Source organism: Pogona vitticeps, chromosome 4 (assembly GCF_051106095.1).
Source record: "Pogona vitticeps strain Pit_001003342236 chromosome 4, PviZW2.1, whole genome shotgun sequence".
In the NCBI taxonomy this organism is placed as follows: Eukaryota; Metazoa; Chordata; class Lepidosauria; order Squamata; family Agamidae; genus Pogona; species Pogona vitticeps.
In genome coordinates, this window is record NC_135786.1 from 35,369,332 (window position 1) to 35,396,163 (window position 26,832).

At 41.4% G+C, this 26,832-nt stretch overlaps 1 protein-coding gene across 2 annotated transcripts in view; it reads right to left on the reverse strand.

Annotated features, from left to right (window-relative positions):
* The window catches only part of MTCL2 (microtubule crosslinking factor 2), an 89,474-nt gene extending 63,267 nt beyond the window's left edge, over positions 1–26,207 (reverse strand). The window contains exon 1 of one of the 2 annotated variants that reach the window (XM_020782410.3): positions 25,303–26,207. In XM_020782410.3, coding sequence (XP_020638069.3) covers positions 25,303–26,085 — 783 coding nt within the window. In that variant the 5' untranslated portion in view covers positions 26,086–26,207. The remainder of the gene's footprint in view (positions 1–25,302) is intronic. The other variant, XM_020782411.3, reaches the window with a different exon arrangement.
* Positions 26,208–26,832: the final 625 nt, after the last annotated feature.

Sequence of the window (26,832 nt, forward strand, 5' to 3'; positions counted from 1 at the left end):
CACTCTATTAGCCTTTGCCCTGCTTCATTTTGAACTCCCAGGCCAAACATACCTGTTGTTCCTTTTATCTCTTGACTCCGTACTTTAACTTTCCTGTCCCCTATAATGAAAAGAACAGTTTTCTTTGGTGTCAGTTCTAGAAGGTGTTGTAAGTCTTTATAGAATTGGTCAATTTCATCCTCTTCCACATCAAACTTGGATTATTGTGATGTTGAAAGGTATGCCTTGGATTGTATCAAAAGACAGAGGTGACCTGGAGTTGCAATGCAGCTTGATAGAGCAACATTTTGATAATTGTGTAAATAAAAGGAAATGAAAATCCAAAATTGCTTCCACACAGTAGTGTTACAAAACAATAACAGAAGGCACTTGTGGGAGGTTACAGGATAACCCAGGAGAGGATGCAAAAGCCAGTGTTGGCACTGTCTTTAGACAATTTACCGCTTGCAAGCAACACAGGGAATACTGCAAGTAACCCAGGGTTTGAGCCATCTGTTGCTGCCCGTTTCTCCTACGAGGCTTTCTGAGCTGCTGCTTTTGCTAGGTGGCCATCTTCCCTTCTCCCTCTGGGAGACCTTCAGACTCTTATCCATTTGGAGAGCAAGGGCAGGTAAATAAAATCCTTTCTAGTCCTTTACGGATCAGCGGTTTATCTGCCTATGATGCACAGAGAAAAGCTAGTCCCAGAACGTCATCCATTAGGAAGCCTTCCTATTGACCAAAGAGAGTACACAGACAATGGCTTTGCAGGCCTGCCTCCCAGTCAACATGTCAAATCCGATGATGAAATGAGGCATCATCTCCAGGGGCACCAGAGGATTCTCTGCAACATCCCAGCAAAATGACACTATAGAGCAGTTTTTCTCACCCTGCTTGCCTTTGATCTAAATTCCATTGGAAGAAACAGAAGGAGGTCTCTCTGAAATGTCCATAACAGCAGCACAAATTATGGGGTGAGCTCACACAAGGGAAATTAACACATTTTTATCACAAAATAAAACCAGAGTGCAAACAGATCTGCTGAGTTCTTGTTTTACTACCACCTAACTGTACCACAGAAAATGTCTGCCCATGTTGTCTTCCAACGAACTGTATTATACACTGAGCAAGTTATAAATACATGCCACTGTGTTCAAGGCAGAAGCGGTCTATGGACTAAGTAGAGTTTCCTTACCCCCTAACTTCAGAAGAAGCAACCCCAATTCTCAGGTCACAAGGTACTTGTAGAAGATGTACATTGCACTGAGTATACAAAAAATGAATTATGCATGTGGCAGTTCTATCAGGCTGAGAGGGACACCATATAAATTGCAAAGTATAAACTAGAATCTCCATTTCATAACTTAAATTAGATGATAACCTTTTTACTAGATAGTACTAATCATCTTTAAATACATTAGACTGTTTGGAATGTAACTAATATTTTAAAGCATTGCTAATTTGACCAGGGAGCATTAAAAATATTTGACCAAGTATCATGTGGGCTTCAGTGGGGACTAAAACCTCAGCACAGCTCCCTAGCCACCAAGCTGCCAATTCCAGACTGGAGGATTTTATATATATTTTGCACTCACTGGTGCAATATACAGTACAAGCATTTTCCTGGAACCACTATATCACCTGTGCACTCCTAAAACAATTAGATATTTCTTTACCTAGTCTTACTACCCACCTGAAATATCAGCCATTATCATGCTGACTGGGGATGATGGTAACTATTGTCTAACACATTTTGGGAGGCACCAGGTTGAGGAAGATACACACACTTAACATACATTTGCCATTTCCTTACCATTTTAGATATATACATAAAATGATTTATACATATGTCAGGTCCCTCAAAAATGGCATCCATTTTCTCTCCTGCTCAGTCTGCAGTCTTTCAAATGTAAACACACAGACCATGAACTATTTCAAGGACCTGAGGAGTATTTTAAAAGTTTAGGAGTAAAGCTGGACTGCTCTGTATGAAAGCAATCATTATTTTCCTTCACAGATAGCAAGAAATAACCTTAGGATCTATAGAAAGCCATTATACCTCCTGACCCAGATCTGAAGAAACGCTGAGGAAGCAACATAAAAGGAAAAGAGAACACGTGCATGCAGTAAAATAAAACCTGTGAACATTTACATCAGAATTCCCTTATCCAAAGCTCACTGTTACTACATCACATCTACCTCAGCGAAAAGGCTCTGCATGAACCATGTTGATCAAGTTGCATTAGGTGATTATAATGAAAGGCTATATCATAAGAACACTTGGCCTTCTTTGAAAGACACTACAGTATTATAAGAATCCTTAAATCAAAGTAGAGGCTGGAGCTTTGAACAGAAAAGAAAAAGAACAAAGCAGTCCAACCCACCACTTTTCCAGTCTCAGCATCAAAGCATTTCATCCAGGTATTTATTTCATTGGAAGGGTGGAATGACTCCTCTAACAGCTACAACCAATAACAATAAACAATAGAAATTATTACCAAACAAATCTCAACCTCGACAAATGAACCAGAGCTTCAGAAGCCAGAACAACCTCACAAGTAGTATTGGCCATTTGTGCATCGTTATTACAACAGCATCACCAAATACTGTACAGAAGATGAAACAAGACAGAGTTTTGGGGGGGGGGTTTTCCCCAAGGCATATGCTAATTTACAGGGGCCAGTTCATATTGTTCAGCCTGCTGTCCTCATGCTAAGTGCTAATGGGAGACTTCAAATACTATATGTGTGAGTGAGAGAAGGTTGTGTATGTGAATCTGGGTGCCCTATAAGAGGGGGAAAGTTGTGAGGTGCCTCTGTGTTGGGGAGGATAGCAGTATGAGGGGAATCCACCAGAAGTGCTCACATACATTGGGAGCATGTACAGTGCTAGATGCACTGGGTTTCGCAACAAAACAGAATCCAGCAACAGTAAACTTCCTCAGCTCTCTAGAGCACATTTTTTGGGGGGGGGGGGTATACAGAGGGAGGGGAAAATCTGTTCCATTTATTCATGCTATCAGCTTGTTGACAGACAGACAGAACACCACTAGATGCAAACCGATAGCCATAGATGTATTACCAATTCTTAACAAAATACGGGAATATTTACAATAGCAAATTTCCAGTAACTATTCATTTACCACCCACGTAATTAGATATACTCCATAAATACATTTTTCTGCCCAGCTGCCATATCACAGAAGTGTGAGTTCACATTTGTATATAGAAACCACTACAGCTGTAAGATGCCTTTAACCATGCCATATGGTGGGTTTATGCTTACATGCATACTATTACAAGAGGTGGAAAAGCCATGCTGTGGGGCATATCAGCTGGCTACTCATCAAGGATACTTGTGTATAGAAACCCAATGACCTCATATCCTAGTAATCCCAGCATGTGCTATATAGGTATTGCTAAAGATTTGCAAAAATAAATAAATAAAAATCATAGAATCATTAAATAACTGAGTTGGAAGGAGTCTACAAGGCCATCAGGTCCAACCGCTTCTCAAGGCAGGAATCCAAGACGAAGCAGATCTGAGAGATGGTTCTCCAATTTTCTCTTGAATGTGTCCATGTTCTTTGATATTGGGAGGGAGAGAGGAAAAAAACCCTCCAAAATTATACCTCCTAAAACAGCACTTTCCCCACTTAACTCAAAATTCAGTCCACAACCTCAAAATGTGAGGTAAAGGTAAAGGTTCCCCTTGACAATTTTTGTCCAGTCGTGTCCGACTCTAGGGGGCGGCGCTCATCCCGCTCTTCAAGCCATAGAGCCAACGTTTTGTCCGAAGACAATCTTTCCGTGGTCACATGGCCAGTGTGATTTAGACACAGAACGCTGTTTACCTTCCCTTCGAGGTGGTCCCTATTTATCTACTCGCATTTGCATGCTTTCGAACCGCTAGGTTGGCGAGAGCTGGGACAAGCGACGGGTGCTCATTCCGTTGCGTGGATTCGATCTTACGACTGCCGGATCTTCTGACCCTGCAGCACAGGCTTCTGCGGTTTAGCCCACAGCGCCACCACGTCCCTGTTCAAAATGTGAGACCCTCCCTCTATTAAGATCTGAGGTTCGCAAGCAGTTCAGACTTCAGACGAATCCATGCTACCATCCATCTGAACCGTAGCAAACTATATACAGAAGAAGCGAGAGCATTTTGATTGTGGCACCATTTTAAAAAACATGTTTCCAAGAAACTTTGCTTATGTCAGTTATTCTAAACATCAACTTTAAAAATGCAATCCCATGGAGTTCAATCGTAGGAACCTTTCCACAAGCAAGTGGATACAGACTTGCAAATTTAGATACAGTAATTTAAAATTTCTATTCTATTCCAATTATAAAACATCACACTCATCCTAGTTAAAAGTACCAGACTGTACATTTTGGAGGCAAAAGAAATCACATAGCTCTGTTTTATAGTGAATCAGACTACTGGTTCATTTACTCCAAGTTACAGGTAAATCACATTCTAGCCTGCCTAGGAAGGAAGTCCTTCTTTAGGTCTTGCCATTATCAGAGGAATGCCTGGTGGGGAAGGACAAGGTGCAGGGGAATGCGCTGTAGCTTTGGAACTCCCTGCTGCAGGAGTCAAGGTTTGCTGCCCCTCTGTTGTTCTTCTTCTGCTGGTAGGCAAAAGTCTTTAGCATACATACTAGTCACTACACTTGATCTTAGCTAAAACACCAAGAAGTTTTGAGGTATTTTATACCCTTTTACTTTTGTCAGGGCATAACACAGACATTTTATACAATATAGCAAAAAAATTTAGCAGCTGCTATTAAAATTTGTGAGGGGAAAGTTTTAAGGAATCAATGATAGGTTTTAGCTATCAGTGAGAATCCTTAGAAGAGATTTGAGCCAGCAAGTACTTATCACTTCTGTTAGAATATATTTAACTCTTACACATACACTTTTTATATAGCAGAATTTAGTATTTTATATGGGAGAATGTAGTATTTAGTTCCACACACCAGAAAGACCACTGTTAACGACCCATGACAATGGGTGGAGAAGGACTGCAGAAGTGGGATTTTCAGTCAACCTTCCCCCCCCCACACCTTTTGTCCATCTAACAAACCTATTCAGACCAGGGGGAATGGAAAACAACATGGAGGATATATCAGGGGCCTCCTACCAACTCTCCTCTGACTGAAGAAGCTACCTGGATGAGTAGCGAAACATTTCAACTGGAAATACTGTAAATCCAACTGCCATGACTCAACTTCCAGATATTCTGTGTATTATTTTATTTGTTTATTTAGATATTGGTCTTTGTATTAAAGGTGATTGATTGACTGACTGATTGACTGACTGACTGATTGACTGACTGACTGATTGATTGATTGATTGATTGATTGATACAAACTAGCCCATGGTTGAAGGTCGGTTACGCTATTTTGGTATCAGCTATGCCTTCTATTGGACTTTTGTCCATTTGTTACAATTTTAATCTGAAATTTCTTTTCAACTTTTGTTTCATTGTTGTTGGCTGCCTTGAACACTATTTCTGGCACAATATTATATAAATTTTTAAAAAATACTAAGATTGCCCATAATTTTTTTGACTGTCAAAGCAGAAGCCCCTCTCAACACTAAATTGCTTTTAAGAACTACCTTTCTTGGGTAACTATGCTGATAACCAGAAAAATTCAAGAACCCAGGGGGCTAATAGCTTTGGGAGCACAAAAGTATGCAAAAGTAAGCAAACTGTATGTAAGGTTTCAAGGACCTACATCCAACTGCTAGTCTGAATTATAAGAAATTCACTAAATTTATGAGACTTTGATGTTTCTTCGTATGGCATTTACCCGCCTCCGCTTTGAGCTAATGCAGACAAAGATGTTACAAGGCCGATATCAGGGCATTCCCATACAGGATAGACTGTGTATTTGTGGGACATCAAAAGTTGAAGATCTGGCAGATTATCTATTACATTGTCAACCATATGCTAACGTCAGAAAACTCTACTTAACACCTTATTTGGAGCGTTGGGGGTTGGGGATGTAATCTGACTTATTTACTGCAAGGGGATAACTCCCGTTTAACTCATAAAGTGGCATTTATTGCTATAAAAGCAGCAATTCTGAGGAAACAAGAAGCCAGTAAGGGGTCTGTTTAGTTGAAGTATGCCACTAAAGAGATTCACTACTTGAAGAGCCTCGTGGCACAGTGGTTAAACTGCTGTAATACAGCTAAAACTGTGCTCATGACCTGGGGTTCAATCTCAGGTAGCCGGCCCAAGGTTGACTAGCCTTCAATCCTTCCGACATCAGTAAAATGAGTACCCAGCTCACGGGGGGGGGGGGGGATGTGTAGCCTGCATAATGAACTTGTAATCCGCCCAGAGAGTGCTTGAAGCACTATGGGACAGTATATAAGCAGCACACTTTGGTATAACCACTAAGAAATTACCTGGAGTGTCAATGGGGTTTGTTTTAAATAGTTGTTTTAAAGACAGTTTTTATGCACATTTATTCTTGTTTATTGTCATTTTACACATTTATTTATGTTTATATGTTTTGCAATGTAATATTGAAACTGTCTGATGACTTATTCAACAAAAATGTGTGGTGACGATGATGTTTGTTGTTGGCTTACCATTCAGCTATCAATTCAGCGGATATAGTCTAGCTGTGACTAGCAACTGGATTGAGGCCAAGTTCTTTGATCACTTCATCAAGCAAAATATTCAAAAAATCATGACAGGAGGGAAAAGGAGAGCAGAAAAGGCCGACTTGAAGTTTTGATTGCTAGCTTCATAAAATGGAATGCAAAATGGGCTTTCAGACATTTACTTTAGGGTCTACCAGGTGCTGTGGTGGTTTCAGGTTGCACCTAGGACTATCCCTAAGACTGCTCAAAAGAAGAAGCAAACAATAACGTGGATCTTCCATTTCCAAAAAAATATATAACCTAGCTATTTCTCAGAGCTCTCTCTCTCCTTAGGCAAAACAATAATTTTCCTTGGTAACTAAAAAATAGAAATGGAGAAATACTAGACAATGTTTATATTGACACAATAAGACAACATTTTACTGTTTTTTCTTTTCTTTTTTTTAAAAAGAAAGTCAACAGAAGCCAATTTGAGTAGTTTCACCTTTGAATTGACCTTATAATGGCATTCCTCTAATACATATTTTGGAATATCTCAATCCTGTCTCCAAATATCCTTTTACTGGAGACACCAGTGACTAGACATGAGACTCTGTGCATACAAAACCTGTGCTCTAACAGCAAACTGTAGCTCCCAATAATCTTCAGAATATTTCAGTTCTGACAATAGCAAAACTGACTATAGCATCAAATATTGTAAAATGAGATTAAAGAATATTGCCCCCACCATGCTCACAGCCCAGCAAAGTCAAGGACTTACAGGACTGCTGTTAACAGGTGCTAGCTAGCTACTTAGGGAACATCTGTACCAAGTCTCATTCTTTTATAAAGGGCTTGAGCAAGAACAGTACTATAGATTTTTCAAATATTAAAATAATATATGTATATACAGCCTATAATGCCTTATGCTATCGCCATGGGCAGTATTAGTCTGCTACTTAAGATTCAGAATTATCTGTACAAAAGAGAGACACTCATAAATCTGAATGTTCCTCTTTGCAAGACAAGGTTTGCTTTGCTCTGGCATGTGCTCCCAAGAGGTCAATGGGAGGACACATAGGGAAGAATTAATCTCCCGGCAACATCAAATTGACTGTGGGATCAGGGTGCGTTCCAAAATGTCAATAACAAATTCATCAACCTGTCTGCAACCCTAGCTTCATAGCCTTATAACTCCATAGATCTGTATGTTGCACACGAATAGCTCATTTGATTTTTTACAAACAAATGGGCCATAATAAATGTCATTTGCACTAGATATTGGCCGGGAGCAAGGGAGGCAGAAAGGAAATGGGTCAGGACAAATTACATATGTACAGTATGTATGGGGCTACAATAATTGACTTGTGCTAATTAATACTGCCCAGTATGCACACTACAACTTTGTTAAGAATGTAAGAACACCCATGCCAGGTCAGATCAGAGTCCTCACAGTGGTCAAGCAAAGCCACCAGCAGGACTTGCTCCTGCCCATTAAAGTAATCGGGGGGGGGGGGAATCCTCGAGTGATGCCAAGTCTTTTAATAACATAGGAACCTGCTTCTTCTTAAAGGAGGTTACTATTTCTGGCTAATATTGGGCATTGCTGGCTAGTAAAGTAACATCACACACCCCAGACACCAACCTCCGGCCCCCACATATTCTTGGATGACAACTACCAGAATTCCTGGTCAACATAGCTGTCAATGAAAGCTTTTGGGAGTTTTAGTCAAACAGCATCTCAAGACCTTTGGCTTAAAACGAAGGTAACTCAAAATGCCAGATGCAGAGGAGGGGTATCAGAAGGCAGGTATCTAGTTGTCTTGTGTGCTTCCAGAGGCATCTGGTAGGGCCACCGTGAGATACAGGAGGCTGGACTAGATGGGCCCTTGGCCTGATCCAGCAGGACTCTTCTTATGTTCTTACGTCTTACACCACGACACGAACACCTTATAAATGTGAGCAACAACCTCTTCTCTAACAGTGTGAGCTGGACCTCATGGCACTAGTTGCAAAGAAACAATCCCCAGACCCAAATTATAATGAGTACAAACCTGTCAACCAAAGGTCCTTGAATCTATATATTATATCTATATAATCAATTTTAAAAGTTTTATATATTGGGTCCCACTTTTCTTGCCCTTGCCCTCAATTTTATGGGGCTCCATATATTTCTGTAAAGATTTTTTAGCTTAGCCTACTACTCAGCCTTAGCAGATACCATCATAAAAATCCACAATTCTCCTATAGGATTTGTGTCTCCAGAGATACATATATTCTTAACAGTGATATATAGAGATGAGAAATAAAGGTATATGTGCAACCTTTTTTTCCAGCTCCCACCACAATTATTCTTGGAACTTTTTCTTCCTGATATGATACAATGCTGAAACTTCTTGGAACCCTATTAGAATCTCCAGGATTGCTTCTAATAACTTCCTTGAATAATGCTGCCTTTTAAAAAATGAAAACCCTATGACCCCTCTATAATTTTATGTAGATAAAGTCAGTCTTTCCCCCTCTAAAATGCACACATTGAGATCCTGGAAGTGTCAATGAATAGGGAATTACCAGAGGTGGAATCAATTATGAGCTAGGAAATTGTGGAAAATATGCATTGCAGTTATAAAAAACAAAAGTGAACTGGGGGAAGGAACACTATAATTTAATTCAGTCATTCTGAATAACTATTTAAATCCACCTTGAATCAATGGTAGCCCAAGACTAACTGCAGTTCCATGACCTGACTTCGGCTGGAGCTTATCCTCTGATACTGTTCCTCTTAGGTATCCTTCAAATGCCCAAAGGGCTTCCATTCATTGTCATGAAAGAACATTAATACTGTGAGGAAAACTGATATGGGAGATCCCCTCCTTCTCTGATTAAAATGAATGTTATTTTCCTTTTTATGTTCACAACTGATTTTAGTATTGGTGCTGAAGCTGCCCATTTTATATCCATGAAGATTGTATATACCTGTTACTATAGTAACATTGGGTTATTTTCATACAGGTTTTCTCTTAAAATTGGTGGTATTACAAAGAGGCTACATTTCATAAAACATGGAAATCAAAATGTTGCCTTGATCTGATCTAGTCCAGCAAAAGTGGAACATGTGTTCTTATGATCTCTCACTATAACATGGAACTCAGCACCAGGGAATAACAAGGGAACATTTCCTTAGAGATTAAAAGGAACAAAAGCAGCAGCTTTCAATTAACTCCAAGCCACAGACTTGCAAAAAGAACAATGCTATAATTTACTCCAACAAAATAAGAAAATATAGCCACAGGGAAGTCATAAAGTGGCTCTCCAGTTGGGTGGAGTGGTCTCAGGACACCAAGATGGGTTAATGTGATTTATAAAAACAGATTTTCCCCCTCAACAGAAGCTGTTGTGAAATAATTTTGTGATCCATAAAGCCAGAGTACAGATTTAGCTCACTAGCAGAGCATATAGTTTACATGTTAAAGGTTGCCAGCCTTCCCCAACCTATTGATCTCTACATTTTTTCAATTACAGCCATGTTTCAGATTTTCAGCCAAGAGGATGAATGGTATTTGCTCTTGATTATGCTGAACGTGGACAGGAATTGTATTCCAATGTATTTGGGTGTTCCAGATCAAGGAAGGCTGCTACAGACACTAATGGGCTAGACAGACAAATAGTTTGACTTGGTATGAAGAACTAGTATTGTGTGGCCTGTGTCAAATCTATAAACTGGATGTATATTCAAATAGTCTCCACTGAAATTTACCCAACTGCAGTGAGTCACCACTGAAATTTACCCAATTTCTGAAATGCTTGATTTTTAAAAAAATAAAAGTTCCTGGGGACTTCTAAATTCTCAAAATTCAGATACCTAGAACCCAAAATATAGGATTCAGTGTCAGCTTCATACATTTTAAAATTAATATTTTATTGGATATCATGCTACTACTGCTTTATTTCCTAGAATGCAGTTTGCCCTGGCTGGAGAGTAAAGGGTGGGGTAGGGGTGGGGTGGATGGGTGATATTAATTGTCTACCCTAGGACAAAGCACACAAAAGGATAAGGGAAGCAGTGAACATTTATCTTCACTTTGAGAGTCTTTTACACCAGTTGGTGAGTGCTCCAACACTGGAGGCATTCAAGAAAATCTTAGATAATCACCTGGCAGATATGCTTTGGTTGTATTCCTGCATTGAGCAGGGGATTGGACTTGGTGGCCTTGTAGGCCTCTTCCAACTTCACTTTTCTATGATTCTATGATCCCTTTGGGCCTTTCATTGTTCTAAAGGATGAGAGATTCTGTGCAACCATAGCTGAATCCTTGTAACTTCTGGGGTGCACTGGATATCTTGTGAAAATGAAGATCACATAAATCTTCCAACATTTCTTAAATAAATACTGGCATATTTCTTATATTCCCATTCTAAATATTAAGAATAATCCTGCCGGTTTCACTCACTATTACTCATATTTGAGAACTCTACTCAACCTGCTGTTTTCAATGAATTGGAGCCAGACTTAGTCACACCTAAAGTTCAAATTAGTCAGAATTTATCCATCCTATTTTTTATTTCAGTGACTCAAGCATCAATCTAGCTCCAACTTACTGTGTCTGTAGTAGTCTGTCCTCAGTTGGTACAAATATCAAGAATGTGACAATTGCTGTTGCTTAAAAGTATTCTACAATACAGAGCCTACCATTCAAAATATAGCACAACAGCAAAGCACGTGTACCAACAGCAAGATGATTTAGGGTTTACACATAAGGATTTAGAAGTATGTGCATTGGAAATAAATTTATCCAGTCCACAAATAAAGATTCAACATGTAGAGAATCAGGGAGGAACACTAAAAAATAGCAACAAAAGCAAAACATACTAATAACAATGGTTGTATGCCCAAAGCAAAAACCTATTCCCAACAAATAAAAAATAGAATATAGAATATCATTATTACATAGGGAAAGTTACAATGCTATCTCATTCACTGGAACAGGCGTGGTGTAGCTCCACATCATATTCAGGGTTTCACAACCATCTCATGCACATTTGTATATGTTTGAAAGAGATAACATGTGGGAAAGATGTGGAAGTATCAATGAACACCTGCTTCTGCTGCTTGCTCACTCCCCACTGGTTGCTGCATCTTCAGTTCCACTAACCACAATGGGTACCAGCTACAATCAGACAGTTGGACAACATTATTTCATAATGCCTTTATTCTACGAGCTGCACCCCAGAAATCCTATAGCTGGCTTTCTCACAATCCACCCTTGATGCCTTGGTCTACAATAACACCTGGTTTGGTTGAAACATCTTTTTTATTCCACATTTATGCCACCTCTTTCTTGCTTACTTTACAGTATGTCATTATTCGACACGTTATTTATTTATTTATTTATTTATTTATTTATTTATTTATTTATTTATTTATTTATTTATTTCATTTATACCCCGCCTATCTGGTCAATTGCGACCACTCTAGGCGGCAATTAATTAACCATGGGTTAATTAACCATGGTTGTTGTGGGTTTTTCGGGCTTCTTGGCCGTGTTCTGAAGGTGGTTTTTCCTAATGTTTCGCCAGTCTCTGTGGCCGGCATCTTCAGAGGACAGCAAACTGTGCTCTAGTGTAGTTTGGCTAGGGCGTGGAGTATTTATGGCTGTGAGATGGGATGATTAGTGTGTATTGTTGTGGGTGTATTGTCTTCTGTGGATGGGTGATAAGTGTGTTTTGTTGTGGGTGTATTTTTGTGATAAGGAGATTATCTGTCACTGTGGTTGATGGTAGTGATCCCCTTGACATTATGGTTGGGTAGAGTTCGTGACCTTTTGCATGCTGTATTTTTGAGAGCTGGGAGCCAGGTTTTGTTGAGTTTCAAACTTTCCTCTTTTTTGTTGAAGTTTTTCTGGTGCTTGTGGATTTCAATGGCTTCCCTGTGCAGTCTGACGTAATGATTGCTGGTGTTGTCCAGTATTTCAGTATTTTGAAATAGAATTTCATGTCCAGTTTGTTTTAGGGCACGTTCAGCTACTGCAGATTTTTCTGGTTGTTTTAGTCTGCAGTGTCTCTCATGTTCCTTGATTCTGGTGTGGATGCTTCATTTTGTGGTTCCAATGTATAACTGGCCACAACTGCAAGGTATCCGGTATACTCCTGCAGTGGTGAGGAGGTCCCTTTTGTCCTTTGCTGACCGTAACATTTATTGTATTTTTGTGGTGGGTTTGAATACTGTTTTTAGGTTGTGCTTTTCCAGAAGTTTCCCCATGCAGTCTGTGACCCCTTTGATGTATGGCAGAAATACTTTGTTTGTGGGTGGCTGTTTTTCTTCTTCAGTTCCGTGTTGTTTTCTTGGTTTGATGGCTCTTGTTATTTCATTTTTGAAGTAGTCATTTGCCTCTAGGGCCCAATTCAGGTGGTCAAGTTCAGTGTTGAGAAACTGAGCTTCACAGTTCCGATTTGAACAGTCTACCAGTGTTTTGATTATGCCTCTTTTTTGCAGTGGGTGGTGGTTGGAGTTTTTGTGTAGGTACCTGTCTGTGTGGGTGGGTTTTCTGTAGACCTTGTGTCCTAGTCGGAGGTCAGTTTTGCGTAGGACCATGACATCTAGGAACGGAAGTTGCCCCTCTGTTTCTTTTTCCATGGTGAATTGTATATTTGGGTGGATGCTGTTGAGATGGTTGAGAAATTCTTCCAATTTTTCTTCACCGTGACTCCAGATTGTGACTCTTAGAAATTAGAGTTTTCAGAGTCAGAAAATGAACTTGTTTCTGTTCCAAATAAAGTTCCAAATACTGTAACGACTTGCTGAAAGAAGCTCAAACCATAGTTTGGATTCTAAACCATGATTTATGCACTGCTACATAGTACAATTTCTTAATTTAGCCACAGAGCACAAGCTGTGTTCTAACACCTGAAATACAAAGCAAACTGCCAACTTCCAAGCTGTGCTATACACAGGACTTCTCTTTAACTGGTGTTGCCAAAAAACAGCAACCAGTTTAGAAGTTATAATGATCAAGAGGGAAGAAACAGAGGAAATAATGTCAAAAGTTTACACTTCCATGTATAAATTAACAGCCAAACAACCAGGACATTTCAAGCAATTCTAATACAAATAAACTGTACAGTACTTAAAAAAATTAAAGGAGTCACATGCTGCCTTTTTCATGACATGCTCTTTTAGGAACACACATAACTCACATGTAATTTTAACACAAAACTGATATCATGTATTGGGTGCAGTGAGGACAGGTATTGTTGCTCTGTGATCTCTTTGCATTTGAAGTTTTAGCTTCAGCCATAACTTTATACTTCAAACCCTCCCCCGCCCCTTTTGGGAATACTTTAAGAAAGAAAGCACTGGCTATTTGCCCACAAACATTCCCTGTTGCTCTGTTGCCAAACATCCCCGTCTGCGTATGGAGAGGAAAGGAAAAGCAAGGCTCATCCACAAAAGCCAAGTTTTGCTTTTTGGCAAGATGAGGAGGTCACAGTGGGTGAAGGCATATGATGGTCAGCATTAATACAGGAGTCAGGGAGGAAGAGCAGAAAAAAGGAAAAGCCTGAATCAGAAGATGAGCAGAAGGCCAGTTGGAACCCCTGAGCTACAGCCGGCCCGAATCCCATCTGTCAGTTACCTATGGCATATGCCTGTTATTTTGAAATGTGACTGCCATGAGGATTTCTCCTCCCCTTATAACAAACGGAATCTCCAGTGCCCTTTCTTTGTCTTCACATCCCTCGGCAGCTGCTGCCATATCACATCTCACAGTTTCCATTCTGCTGAGCAGGGACTCTGAGCTCTTGTTCCCCACACACTGGGAAGTCAAGGCAGCGGCTGGCCGCGGTGCACTTAAAGGCACAGAGGCTCTAAAGTACAGAAACACTGCCGTCAGTCAGTTTTTGTCAACATATCTCTTGATATCTAAGGAGATGCCAGAGAGGAAAGGGCAAAGCAAGTACTTTCAAAACTACCCAAGTATATTTACTGCAACAGCCAAACAAAGCAGCTTACTTTTCCTCAATCAGTATAGTCATTCAGAAACAGGAAGGTAAGGTTCAACTGCAAAACTCAAAACAGAATTCACACACACTGCACTATGGAGTGAATAATACATAAGCAATAATGCAAAAGCAAACATGTACTAAAATAATTTGAGATGGACATTTCTGCCACCATTTTGTAATTTCCCCAGAGACAACTAGAAATTCAGGGACCGCCTCAGAAATGAAAAGAAACTATGGTTGGTATTTATATATGAATGCCCATTGCAGTAGTATTGACTATGTTTTGTCCATGTTATTGCAATTTTGGAGGAGGAAGGATAAAAAGATCAAAATGTTGGCCAAATGACACTGAAGAACTAAATTTTTTTAAATCATTAGTCACTGAAATTTATTATTCATTGTGACATTCATGGCTTGTCAACTGTCTCTGCAGAAATGTCTCAGAAAATGGACTGTAATCTACAATAACTCATGCCGAAATAAATTTGTTAGTCACAAAAGGACCAGAAACATGTTTCTGCATTTCATTTTGTATTTTGTTGTACATATTGACAAGAAGTATAGAGTGGGTAATGCTTTTACTGGATCACTGGATATAAATATGGAAAACTTTCAAGACTGGTTTGTGGTTTTATAGTGATCTAATAAAGCTATTATCCAACTCCAAACTTTGTTTCTATCCATCCATCCATCCACCTACTCCACAGCCCAAACAAATGGTGGTCTAGCTTCTCCAGTCTTACCTCCCAAGGTTCTATTTGCTCTAAAAGGAAATATACCATTGGGACCAACATTCCCTCTAAGGTTCATGGTGCACATGCGCACACAGAGCTCCATCAGGGCTGCACATGGGCAGCCAGCAGGTGGTTTGTTTACTTCTTCTTTTGGATGAAGCCCTACCCCTCCACACATGCATGGGGTGAGGTTCTTGTGCAGCACAAATTAAAATTACAGGGAATGTTGATTGGGACCATTACACTGACAAGGTGATAGGATAAAAAGCTGTGAAATCACATTTTTAACTAGCAGAGTGCAAAATATTTGGACTATACATCATCTCCCAAAAATGTAATTTATGGAGGCTCAAGAACAAACAGGGATCTATGCTGTAGGCAATGTTTGCAGAAGTACTAGAAAGGGATGGAACAGGAGGCTCTTCCACTACAGAGCTAATATCAAATAAATGTAGTGCATACAGAAATATGTACTTTAAGTTGTGATACCCCAAAGGAAAAAGGAGCCAGAACAAGGAAAATTACACTTACACACTCGTGCTTCACATCCAGCCTAAAGGCATCTTCAGCTGTCTCATGATGCAGTTCGTTAGCTACCAGAAGGCTGGACTTTACTAACTCCTTCTAAGATAAACACTGCTTTCAATTCAATTGCTAGTCCCAATTGGAATAGGTCCACTTAATCAATTGTAGAATAAGTCAACACTTCTGCAAATCCCATTGATTCCATGAGCACTAACAACTGAATTTGAAACCATTGTTTTCAAATAAATACTGTAACCACAGATTGGCCAACTGGCTATGCTACAATGTCTAAAATATAAGGTATCTTTTATCCTGGTTTGTCTGAAACAAGATTTTAAAATTATTATTACAAAGGTTATTTTATCTTTACATTTCTTTATCTAGCATTTGCATTTGGTTTTTAGAACTATTTCACAGGCCCACAATAATAATCAAGCAGTGGTGGAGTGATTTATCAAATGCATTGGGCAGAGTGACACTTAAGTCGAAAAAAATCACTTTCACCTCTCTCTCTCTCCATCCTAAAGACATGGATTTATCTATCAGATCACCAGGAGGTCTCTTACTTTCTTTCACCAACCCAAGCAAATTTCTTCATCTTCCTCATTCTCCATATTGGTGCACAAGAGAATACTGTACAAAGATCTGCCCATGGACTTTTATTTGCTGTGAACAATGGCACCTCTTCATTAATATGGACTCAAAATTCAGGTCTAGACATGAGATCACAAAAGTAAACAACTGACCAAAGGAAGGTGCTGAACGTGCATTTTGGAACAAGATCTCCCCAAATTTTCAGTCTCCATGGCTTCAGCTGAAAGACTTCCAAATGGTGACCCATGTTTAACCCCAAATGAGGGTGGATAAAAATCAATAATTTTTGATTTAAATGACAGTTTAAATCTTTTAAAATGTTTTTTATTTAAATCATTTAAAAAACATTTTTAAAATTTAATTTGTGATTGAAATCAAATCCATTCTGCACAAAATAACATATCAATCTTTGGAAAATATAGAATCCTCCCAAAGTGGCCAAAACAAGAACAAATTCAACCTCCTAGGATAACTTTAAACAGAGGAGGTATGCTGATGAGAAAGTAACACTAATCCTTTTGTTTTCTATATTCTCTACTATGTATTGGCAACAGATTCCAGATGAAAGGCAATTTTTAAAGGCAGATTTTTTCTTTGTCACAACTATAAAATATTTCAGGTTTTCATGTATATAATACATTGCCCCATGACTACAGAATTCCTGGTATCACTATCTCGCCATACTTATTTTCTTACTATAGTGTTCAGAAATTTCTACCCAAGCCATGCAAACTATTAGACTAGTACAACTGAAGCCAGCTAGCCACTGCCTGATTCCCTGTTATGCTTGTGTTGTGCATAGATGTGTAGTAAACACAGTATTTAATAATTCATTATAAAAAAGAAAAGCCAAGCATATTTTACTACCTGTGATATTTTCATCTACTTAGTAGGACACTGAGGTACCCAATTCCTTCTCCTGCAGATCATGGATTTTGCCTCCAACTTAACCCACACAATGCAATGTATGATTAACCCTCAAAGGTATACTAGATAGTTGATCAGCAACCTGGAAAATGTTTTGGAGACAGGAAGACACTCATCACTATATTTACAATATATGCAAGAGCAGACTAATGGGAGAAATAAATCAAATGAGGTGGAAAATCTGTTCCTTCAAATAAAATCAAGCATGTCAGTAAACACAAATTATGCTACCTGGATGAAGATTCACACTGGCTATGTTTTATTCTTTCAACAGACACTGTTGTGTTTGTATACAAAGCTGTAGCAGCTGACAACTGTGATTCAGTTTATACAGAACTGGGAACAGAATAAAGGCTAACATCAGCTTACAGTTCTTGGACTGACAGCACAAGACTTAGAAATCCCAGACGTCTTGACCCATGCTGAAAGTAAATCTAATGGACTGTATTTATTTTGATTTCTTGAAATAAAAGATAATATTATGGTACTTTTTATCACCATACCTTTAGCTAAACATAAATTGAAGTAGTATTCATCTTTGTACTATTCCTTGTTAATATTTCACTCTACATATTTGTGAAGTTATCTTAATCTGATTCCTTAACATAAAGAGAACTTGTGTTTTTGTAAATACATCCACTTTTCATGTAAGAGATCCAGCCTTACAATGCACATCTTCCCCATCCTAGATTCTAACTGTATCTTCAAAGAAATCTATTTATGGTGGATGGAGGGCGTGAATAGCCAAAATTGACTAGCACAAAAGCAAACTAGGCTAAACAAAATGATTAAATAGGAGAAGGGTAAAGTTACAATAATAAACTAACATCAAAGGAATGGAACTGACAACTGTGAACGATAAAACAACCCTTGTACATGATTAAATAAATCCCAAATAGTTTAGTGACAGGATTAAAAACATCCTCAACTGTCTGCAACTGAAATCAATAAAATAATATAATCCTGTACCCACAGTTATGAAATTATGTTCCACTACACTCAGTACAGCTCACATCTGAGCACTGAGTACTGCTAATGACAAGAGGCAAGACCAAAGAAAGTAAGGGCCAGGGCCAAACGGAACGTTTATGAATAAGAATATTTTCCCACTAAGTTCAGATAAAGTCTATGTATGTCTACTCAGGAGTAAGCCCCAGTTTTTTCAGCTTCCTGGCACATGAACCAAAGTTGGGTTCCAAACAAGAATTCCAGGCTTTAAATAGTTATTCAATTATTTAAAAACAAAAACAAAAAACACCTCCATTTATTAATGTGGGATATTGTTCTTCTGTACCCATGATTCAAAATGCCAGGAAATGGTCTGCACAATAATGCACCCATGTTACGAGCAGGAAAAGGGATGCCAAGCTTTACATATTCAAGGCAGCCTGAATATTGACAACACCAATGGCAGCAGTCAAGATGGTCTACAGTAGCTATTCCACACCTTTTTTTTTTTTGGTCTATGGCCATAAACACAATACTGTATGAAAGAAACATAGGCCAGATCATGATTGTATAAGGTACATAGCAAACCTTATAAGGTAGTGTGTGAAGAATTGTTTCCAGTCTGTGCCCCCCCCTTCAAATGTGCCATGGCCCCTATTAAGAATGGCCAATCTACAAGACTTCTTCTTCTTCTCACTACAATTCACAAAGTGACACCAAGCAAAGAGAAAACCCCAGAACCTGACTCCTTTTTTCATCAGTTCACCACTTCTCACCCAAACACAAAGCAACTGTCCGGACTTTTTTTGACAAGTATGACCGGTAGCAAGTGGAAGAGGGTATCTTGTCAGCAGCATCTTATGCCTCCCCATCCCCAACACATACTAGAAAATATGTCTTACTGAACTCAGGATTCACTTTTAAGTAAAGATGTACTTGATAAGCAGATTTAACTGTGCCTGGATCATGCCCATAATGTTTACCATAACTGCCGTTCTGTATTTCTAATTAGTGTCAATTGTTATTACATTACCATGGCAATGCTGAATCCCCACAGCCGTTTTCTATCAGAACAGTGAGAAGGGTCAGTCTAAATGAAGTCTTGACTTCCTGCCAATTTTCCTTTAGTCAGTGATTGGGGGGGGGGGGATAATCATCTACTTTATTTAGCTTCAGATGAATTAACTCCATATAAGCAGAGTGCAGCCATTCGACCAAAAGTTCCCCAGTCTCTGAAAACTATAACATGTCGGGACTCTGTAAAATGTGTGAACGCAGTAGATTCATAGCATAAGCCTGTAATTTCCATTTAGACATTATACAAAACATGAACTGCAGGTCTGTGTGTTTGTGTGTGAGAGAGTGTGTGTATGAGAGAGAACAGAGTGCTAGCTTCAATGCAAGGCCATCAATTAATTCTGTCCCTTCATGGGGGCAGATTTAGAAACATTTATCTTTGTGCCCTAGTGGGTCCCCTTTAAGCATGGCACCGTACATGGCTGCCTAATTCTCTCTTTGCTTACAAACGTTATGGTGAGTGGGATACTAAACTGTAAAGAATATGAACTCAGCTGTTTCAAATTTAAAACATCAAAACAACACTTGTTTCCCCCATATTAGATCCTAATGCTTCCAACATTTGTCTAACAGCATGGAATGCCTGCAGGCAGAAAAGGAGCCAATATTCTTTAAATGTGACGGAGCTACCACACACTTTTGCAAAACCAGCAGACAGATTCAAGATATATATGGGAGTGAACAAAGCCCAGCATGGCAATACTAAGGAGTTTTGAGTGCTTAGAAACCTTTCTACTTGAGGATTTGGGGGGGGGGGGGGGGAGAAAACAAAGAAAGAACCTTGCAGTGTTCATACTGTAGGTATTTTCCAGCCCCGAATAAGAATTTGAATGTATTGTTGGTTATAAAAATGCCCCCCCCCCAGTTGAAGGAATGTTTGTGTGTGCAGAATCCAGCAAGTTCCACTCAGCTACCAAGAGGTAGGAAAAACAAAGTGGAATTAAATTTTGTTCAGGTTTAAAAAAATACAAATCTACACAAAAGAAAACTTAAAACTTCTCATGTTCAGAGTTTTGCCTTATCCCAAAGAATTTCAGTGTCTCCCACCCATGAAAGAAATTTCTGTGCTCCACCAGTTTGGTTAATCTACTCACAACCAGAGTTTGTCACTTCAGTTTCTCTGAATCACAAGTTTCCCATAACTTGGGGGGGGGGGGGGATATTAGAATTAGAAGTATTAGAAGTGACTGATTTGGGGGCATATTTCTGCACCAAGCAGATTTTTGTTGTTGTTGTTGTTTAAAGAAAGCTGTATACTGCAAATGGCTGGAATTTTTACATTGTAGGCTCACTTCCATAAGATAAAAGAGAACCTAAGGACCTCCTATGGAAATGCTACCCAACAATTTTTCAATAACTGATTACTTTTCCCCTCCCCCAAGCTTTATTACACAAAATGGGATAGCAGACCAGGAGTGGACTTCCTGAACTTACGTAGAGTTCTTTCCCCCAGAAGGTTTAGTGTATTAGGGCACATAGATACACCCCACAGAACTAAACAAGAAGATTACTTCTGAACACGAAGCTCAAACTATAGCTCAAAACTGAGATAACAGTCCTTTCCTATGAAAACTGACTTCTAACTTCCCCCAAACCTTTTATCTGGAGGGCTGGAAGCCCTTTTAGTTGTTGTGGCTGTTAGACAACTGGGAGTCAACAAACACTTGAAGACCTTCTGCAAACCCTCAAGAGACCAATCAGAAAGTCCTGCTTTATCTTCCATGCCTCTCTGGAGTAGCCCATCTTATTGGTTTATATTAGGAAATTGTTATTTTTCAAAAAATATTCACACTTTTACACTTCACAGATTTTTGTTCTCCAATTTTTAGAGACTTCTTAGAGCTACTAGAAACCTCTGCTTTAAGGAGGGACCTAATTCTCTAAAAGAATAGGCTGTTACACACAACCATTCAATAAACACCTACGGCCCGTTGCCATGCCAACTTCATCCTGCAAAATAAACCATCAATGCGGCTCGGTAGCACAAGCAAAAAAAGCAAGGCAGAGACTAGAAACTGGCAACATCCCTCCTATTCCCCCAGACCATCCTCATCCCTGTTCCAGAAACCAAAGGCTACCCATCAAAAATATTCTTACAGTATGCAAACAGTATCCAAATGGTTCCCTTTAAGTTACTCTGGGGATACATCAACAAAACTGATTTACATTCTACTTATTCAGCTGAATGAGAAGTAGGAAAAGCAAACAAAGAGAGAAAAACACTTAAGAAAGCAGGTACATTTCCCCACAGTTTGAAAATGGAAAGTACACTGGGCACAGAGGCCAGAGAGATGATGATCTAAATCAGTGGTTCTTAACCTTTTTGAAAGAAATGCCCCCTTGAGCCATTGAGGAAGTTATCATCGCCCCCCCCTCCCTGCGGTGATGATATCTTATTTATTGATTGATTTATTGATTTATTGATTTATTGATTTATTGATTTATTGATTTAAGACGTTTACATCCAATGACCCCTGAAAACAAAATTCAATTCCAAAAAAATGAAATGCCCCCCAAAAGTAACATTTAATGATTTAGTTGCAAGCGAATTTTAAGACGCAAAAAGAAATTAAAAAGGGCATAAAAACAAACCGCAATGCAGGAACTAAAAATTTCAAGATGAAAACTCTGAAACTAAATTAAGATTGGGGGAAAATATATATTCATGCACATTGTAAAAAGGCTGCAGCCATTTTCACAGGTTTGGCTTGCTCCAGCGCCCCCCTACCGCCCCCTTCTGCTCCAGTGCCCCCACGCCGCCCCTTTTCGTTCTACCGCCCCCCTGAAAAATGAAATTGCCCCCTGGGGGGCATTATCGCCCACGTTAAGAACCACTGATCTAAATGACCTCCAGTTCATGTTGAATATGGTCTCCTAGGAACATAAGAAAGATCACCACAGTTTCAGCAACAACATGTGGATACACAGAAATACTCATGTAGATCAGGTATATGTTTGGAATTTTCTAAGATCAAATGAAAACCAGCAAATACTCAGTTATCTCTAAAATAATAAATTCCCACCCAAGGATAGTGCAGTGCTAATTTAGACTAGGTGTAGTGGTTGCTAGATTAGAAAATGTAACACAAAAAATGTAGAACTGGGAGATATATAAAAATATAAGAAGAAAACTATGCATACTAAGATGTGGATTTTCCAAGCACAATTCACTTAAAATGGTAGTGGAATGACAGGAGCATTTGCAAGGTTATTTCATGTAGAAAAGGGATGACAGGACAACTGCTGATTAATTGACTCCTATAAATCTCCAGATATTCTCCATAATTTTTTGCTCAGTCAGGCTCTGAAATAAGAACTACAGTGGTACCTTGACTTGAGAACGTCCCTGCATACGAACGATTCGCGTTAAGAACGGCTCCGTTCGCAAGAAGTTGCTTCAACTTGAGAACGGAGCCTCAACTTAAGAACCAAAAAAAGGGAGGGGAGCCTTTTCCTTCCCTTTTTTGACCTAAGTTCACCTTAGGTCAAAAGAAGAAAATTTAAAAAAATTCACCCCCTAGTGGTAGATACAGATTAACCAGCTTTGCATTAGTTCCTATGGGAACTAATGCTTCGACTTAAGAACAGCGCCTTGATGTAAGAACGAAAAACAGCAGATATGGATTAAATTATTTTCAGTGCATTCCTATGGAAAATGGTGCTTCGACTTAAGAACGTTTCAACTTAAGAACGCAGTCCCAATACGGATTAAGTTCTTAAATCAAGGTACCACTGTATGCTGCCATACCAGAGGTGGCAGGATAATTTTGAGGAGTGACTAATATATGAATGATTAGCACCCCTTCCTGTACCTTGCATTTGCATTATCTTAGCAAGCACAGATTTCAGGATGAATCTGTCCCAGTAACATGCAGTTCTGCCCAAAGCACTTTGGTGTACACAGTAAAGCACACATCCACTCTGCTTCTGTACATCTTCATGCCCCAACTGCCATACCTTGCCCTGCTCTTTATACAAATTCTATTATTCTACACAGGCTCGTGTCAATGCTGGATATTCCAAAAAAGCATCCAAGGAAGTGGTCTTTATGGGGATAAGACAACTTTTAACCAGATTCTGTAACCGTGAGTATCACGGAATGCCAGGAAGATGACCAAGTGAGTCCTAGACCAAATCAAATCTCAACTCTTCCTGGAAGCAAATATGATGAAACTGAAGCTATCACACTTTGGGGGCATAATGTGAAGACAAGGCTTACAGGCAAAAAAAAAGATAATGCTAGGAAGAGTTGAAGGTAGCAGCAAAAAAGGGAAGACGAAACATGAGATGGGTTGACGCCATAAAAGAATGATGGCCTTGAGTTTGCAGGAGCTGAGCCGGGCTGATAATAGGCAGAACATTCCTAGGGTGACCATGAATCCGGAGCAACCTGACAGCACATAGGAACAACAATAGCAACGTCCCTAGGGATATCTGCTTATTAAGGTCAAGTCTTCCTTCCTTGAAATAATGATGTGAGCAGTAGTAGGGAGCTGAGCTATCTATAATTCCCTGAAGAGGCCACATATTTGATGGGTTCAAGGAATATTTTTTCCATGTGGTTCTACAAAGTTATGTCTTCTCTGAGCATGTGAAAAATTGGTTTGCTCATGTTTTTATGATAAAAGAATAAAGATTTTTATGTCTCTATGAGGCATCTGATTCTATATACTGGATCTCAGTGAAGCCTCAACTACATATGCCTGGGAAAGTTTCAAGCAGATAGCTGTGTTAGTCTGATGTCACAAAAAACAAGAAAGAACCCTGTTACATCTTAAAAGATGAACAAGTTTTAATTAGCGTACGCTTTCATAAATTGTAGGCCACTGATAAGGACTGAGAAACATATTTCCTGTTTGGATCTGAAACAGAGAGGCTGTCAGTGTTACAGAGCATTTGTTGCAAGGAACCAGTGTTTGGAAGAAAAGATGCCCCATGAGACATGCCAATGGCAATTATAACAAGGAAGGCAAGTGCCTTTGAGAATGAGAAACGTCTATTCCCATAACCAACATCCAACACTGCAGAGACCAGGTCTCACCTAAAGACATTCAACAGGTTATGCTCATACATGCTGGTGGGTATCTGTTGCAAAAGGACTTGGAGCTGGGCATACAATGTGGGATTCAGGGAAGGAGGCAAAGGTAGGAACTGATGATACAGAAAGGTTTTCTGGCCTGGAGGGGGGGGGAGAGATACAGTGCTCCACCTCAACCTGCAAAATACATTGTCCTCTTGACTTCACACCACCCTGATCATAGTCAGTCACACATTTGCTTTTGGGAGCTTAAGCAGATTTGGGCCTGGTTAGTTCTTAAGCAGGAGACCAAGATGGAACACCAGGGATCTCCAAGCAGGGCTAGGAAAGACTCTTCCAAACCCTGAAGACAAGTTGAGTTGACAACGCCAGGTTAGAGTGAATGTAAACCAGCCTCCTAGCAAAAATCAGAAGGGAGATGTCTGGTATGTGGAGAGCAACCTGTTGGATATATAATTTTAAGACGCCTTTGCCACGGTTGTTGTAACATTAACGTTTTGCATTGTCTAAAGCCACCGGTTCTGTTTCGCTATGATGATGCAGAGAAAGGAAGGTCCTCAATTCTCCCCCCACACACACATCCGCTGAAGAGCAGGGGTGTGTCCGCGTGAGGGAGGCTGACACATCTCCCTCCCTCCCTGCGGCGCAGCCTGTTCACTTGTTCCACATAGCCCGGAGACATCTACAGTACAGGCCGCGCGGCCTCAGCTGCCAGAGGCGGTGAGCAAGCGAATCCGCCGCAGAGTGCTGTGTGAAACCGGAGGCCGTTCTTTTGTCGAAGCGGCGCGCCTACCGGCTCCCACAGAGCTCTCCCCCTCAGTCCCGCCCTGCAACAAGCCTGCCTGCCTGCCTTCCCCAGGCGGCGGCCCCATCTCACCTTCAGATAGTCGTTCTCGGAGCGCAGCTCCTCCAGCTCCCTCGCCACGCCCGCGTCCAGCATCTCCTCGGTGAGGTCGGAGAAGGCCAGCGAGGTGCTGAGGGGCAGGCGGCTACTGGCCAGCGAGGCGGCCGTCGACGGGTCCTCGGGCAGCGGGGAGACGCCGTCGGCGGAGGCGCTGGCGGGCTGGGCCGGGGCGCTGCTGCTCCGGGGTGACTCGGTGTCGCTGCCTCCGCCGCTCAGCCCGCCCAGCTCTAGCAGCGAGAGCACCTTGGCCTCCTCGGAGGCGCTGCAGTCCGACACCTCCGAGCTGCTGTCCGTCAGGCTCAGGGCGGGCGGCGGCGGCGGCGGGCGACGAGCCGACGGCGCTTGGGCGGCCCCGCCAGAAGCGGTGGCTCCTGCTGCCCCCTCGCCGGCCACCGCCAAGCGGCTCCGCCCCTTCATTCTGGCCCCGGGCCGGCCTCCCGAGCCCTTCCCGGCGCCCCTCGTCCCCATGGGCGGCATGGCCTTGCCCTTCTTGTCGCCGCGGCCATCCTTGACGCCCCCGGCCCGCCGCGCGTGGCCGCCCCCCGCGCCGGGTTTTCCGGAGAACAAGGCCGGGGAGCCCGGGTGGCTCCCGCGCCGGCTCTTGGCCAGCGACCAGCCGGGCACATCTTTCGGCCTGGCCGGGGAGGGCGCCCGCTGTAGCTTCTTCTTCTCGAGTTGAGGAGGAGGTGGCGGCGGCGGCGGCGCGGGGGCCGAGGCGAGCGGGTGGCTGGACTCCGCCTCGGCCGGCGCTGCCATCCCCGCCCGGGTCGAGGCGCGCTGCTGACTCTTCACTGAGGCCCCCGGAGCCGTTTGGGGCTGGAGTCACTCATGCTCCCGCCTGCGAAACCGAATCGCTCCTCCGCGCGCTCTGGCGGACTCCCGGTCGACGTGTGCGCTCGCCCAGCAGGCAGGCTCTCCGGAGAGAAGAGGCTTGCTTCGCTCTCAAGGGATGGGAACCGGATTAGCGTGACCGTTAAGCTCTGTGCCGGTGCTTCTTCCGTTGCCTCCGGGACCACCACCAGCAGCAGCAGCTTTCCTGATCCCTCGCCCGCCCGCCTGCCTTGCCTTGCCTCCTCTCTCCGCCCAGCCGCTAAGCCGGTGACGCGCACGGTCTGGGAACAAAAGGCGGAGAGAGGCGCTGGAGGGGGCACCGGATCCTCAAGGCAACAGCGACCCCCTTCTCCGGGCGGCTGAGAGCCGAGAGGGATTTTCCCTTTTTCTCTCTCCACTGAGTAAATAAACAGGGGCGCGAAGCCCTTCCTCGCGTTTCTCCTGCCTGCTCGCAGCGGAGAAGTAGAGCTAGTGCCCACCGTGAGTGGTGGGGCGGAAGATGCAAAAGCGAGCATTCATGTGCTTACTTACACTCACATGGTCAGCCCCACCACCACCACCACCGCAAGGATAGACAAGAACTAACAGGCACCTGAAAGGATACACGCATGTCGCCTGCTTTTCGTTAAGGCGGCAGACTAGACTGGGAGGGCTTGAAGGAAGCCAAAAAGG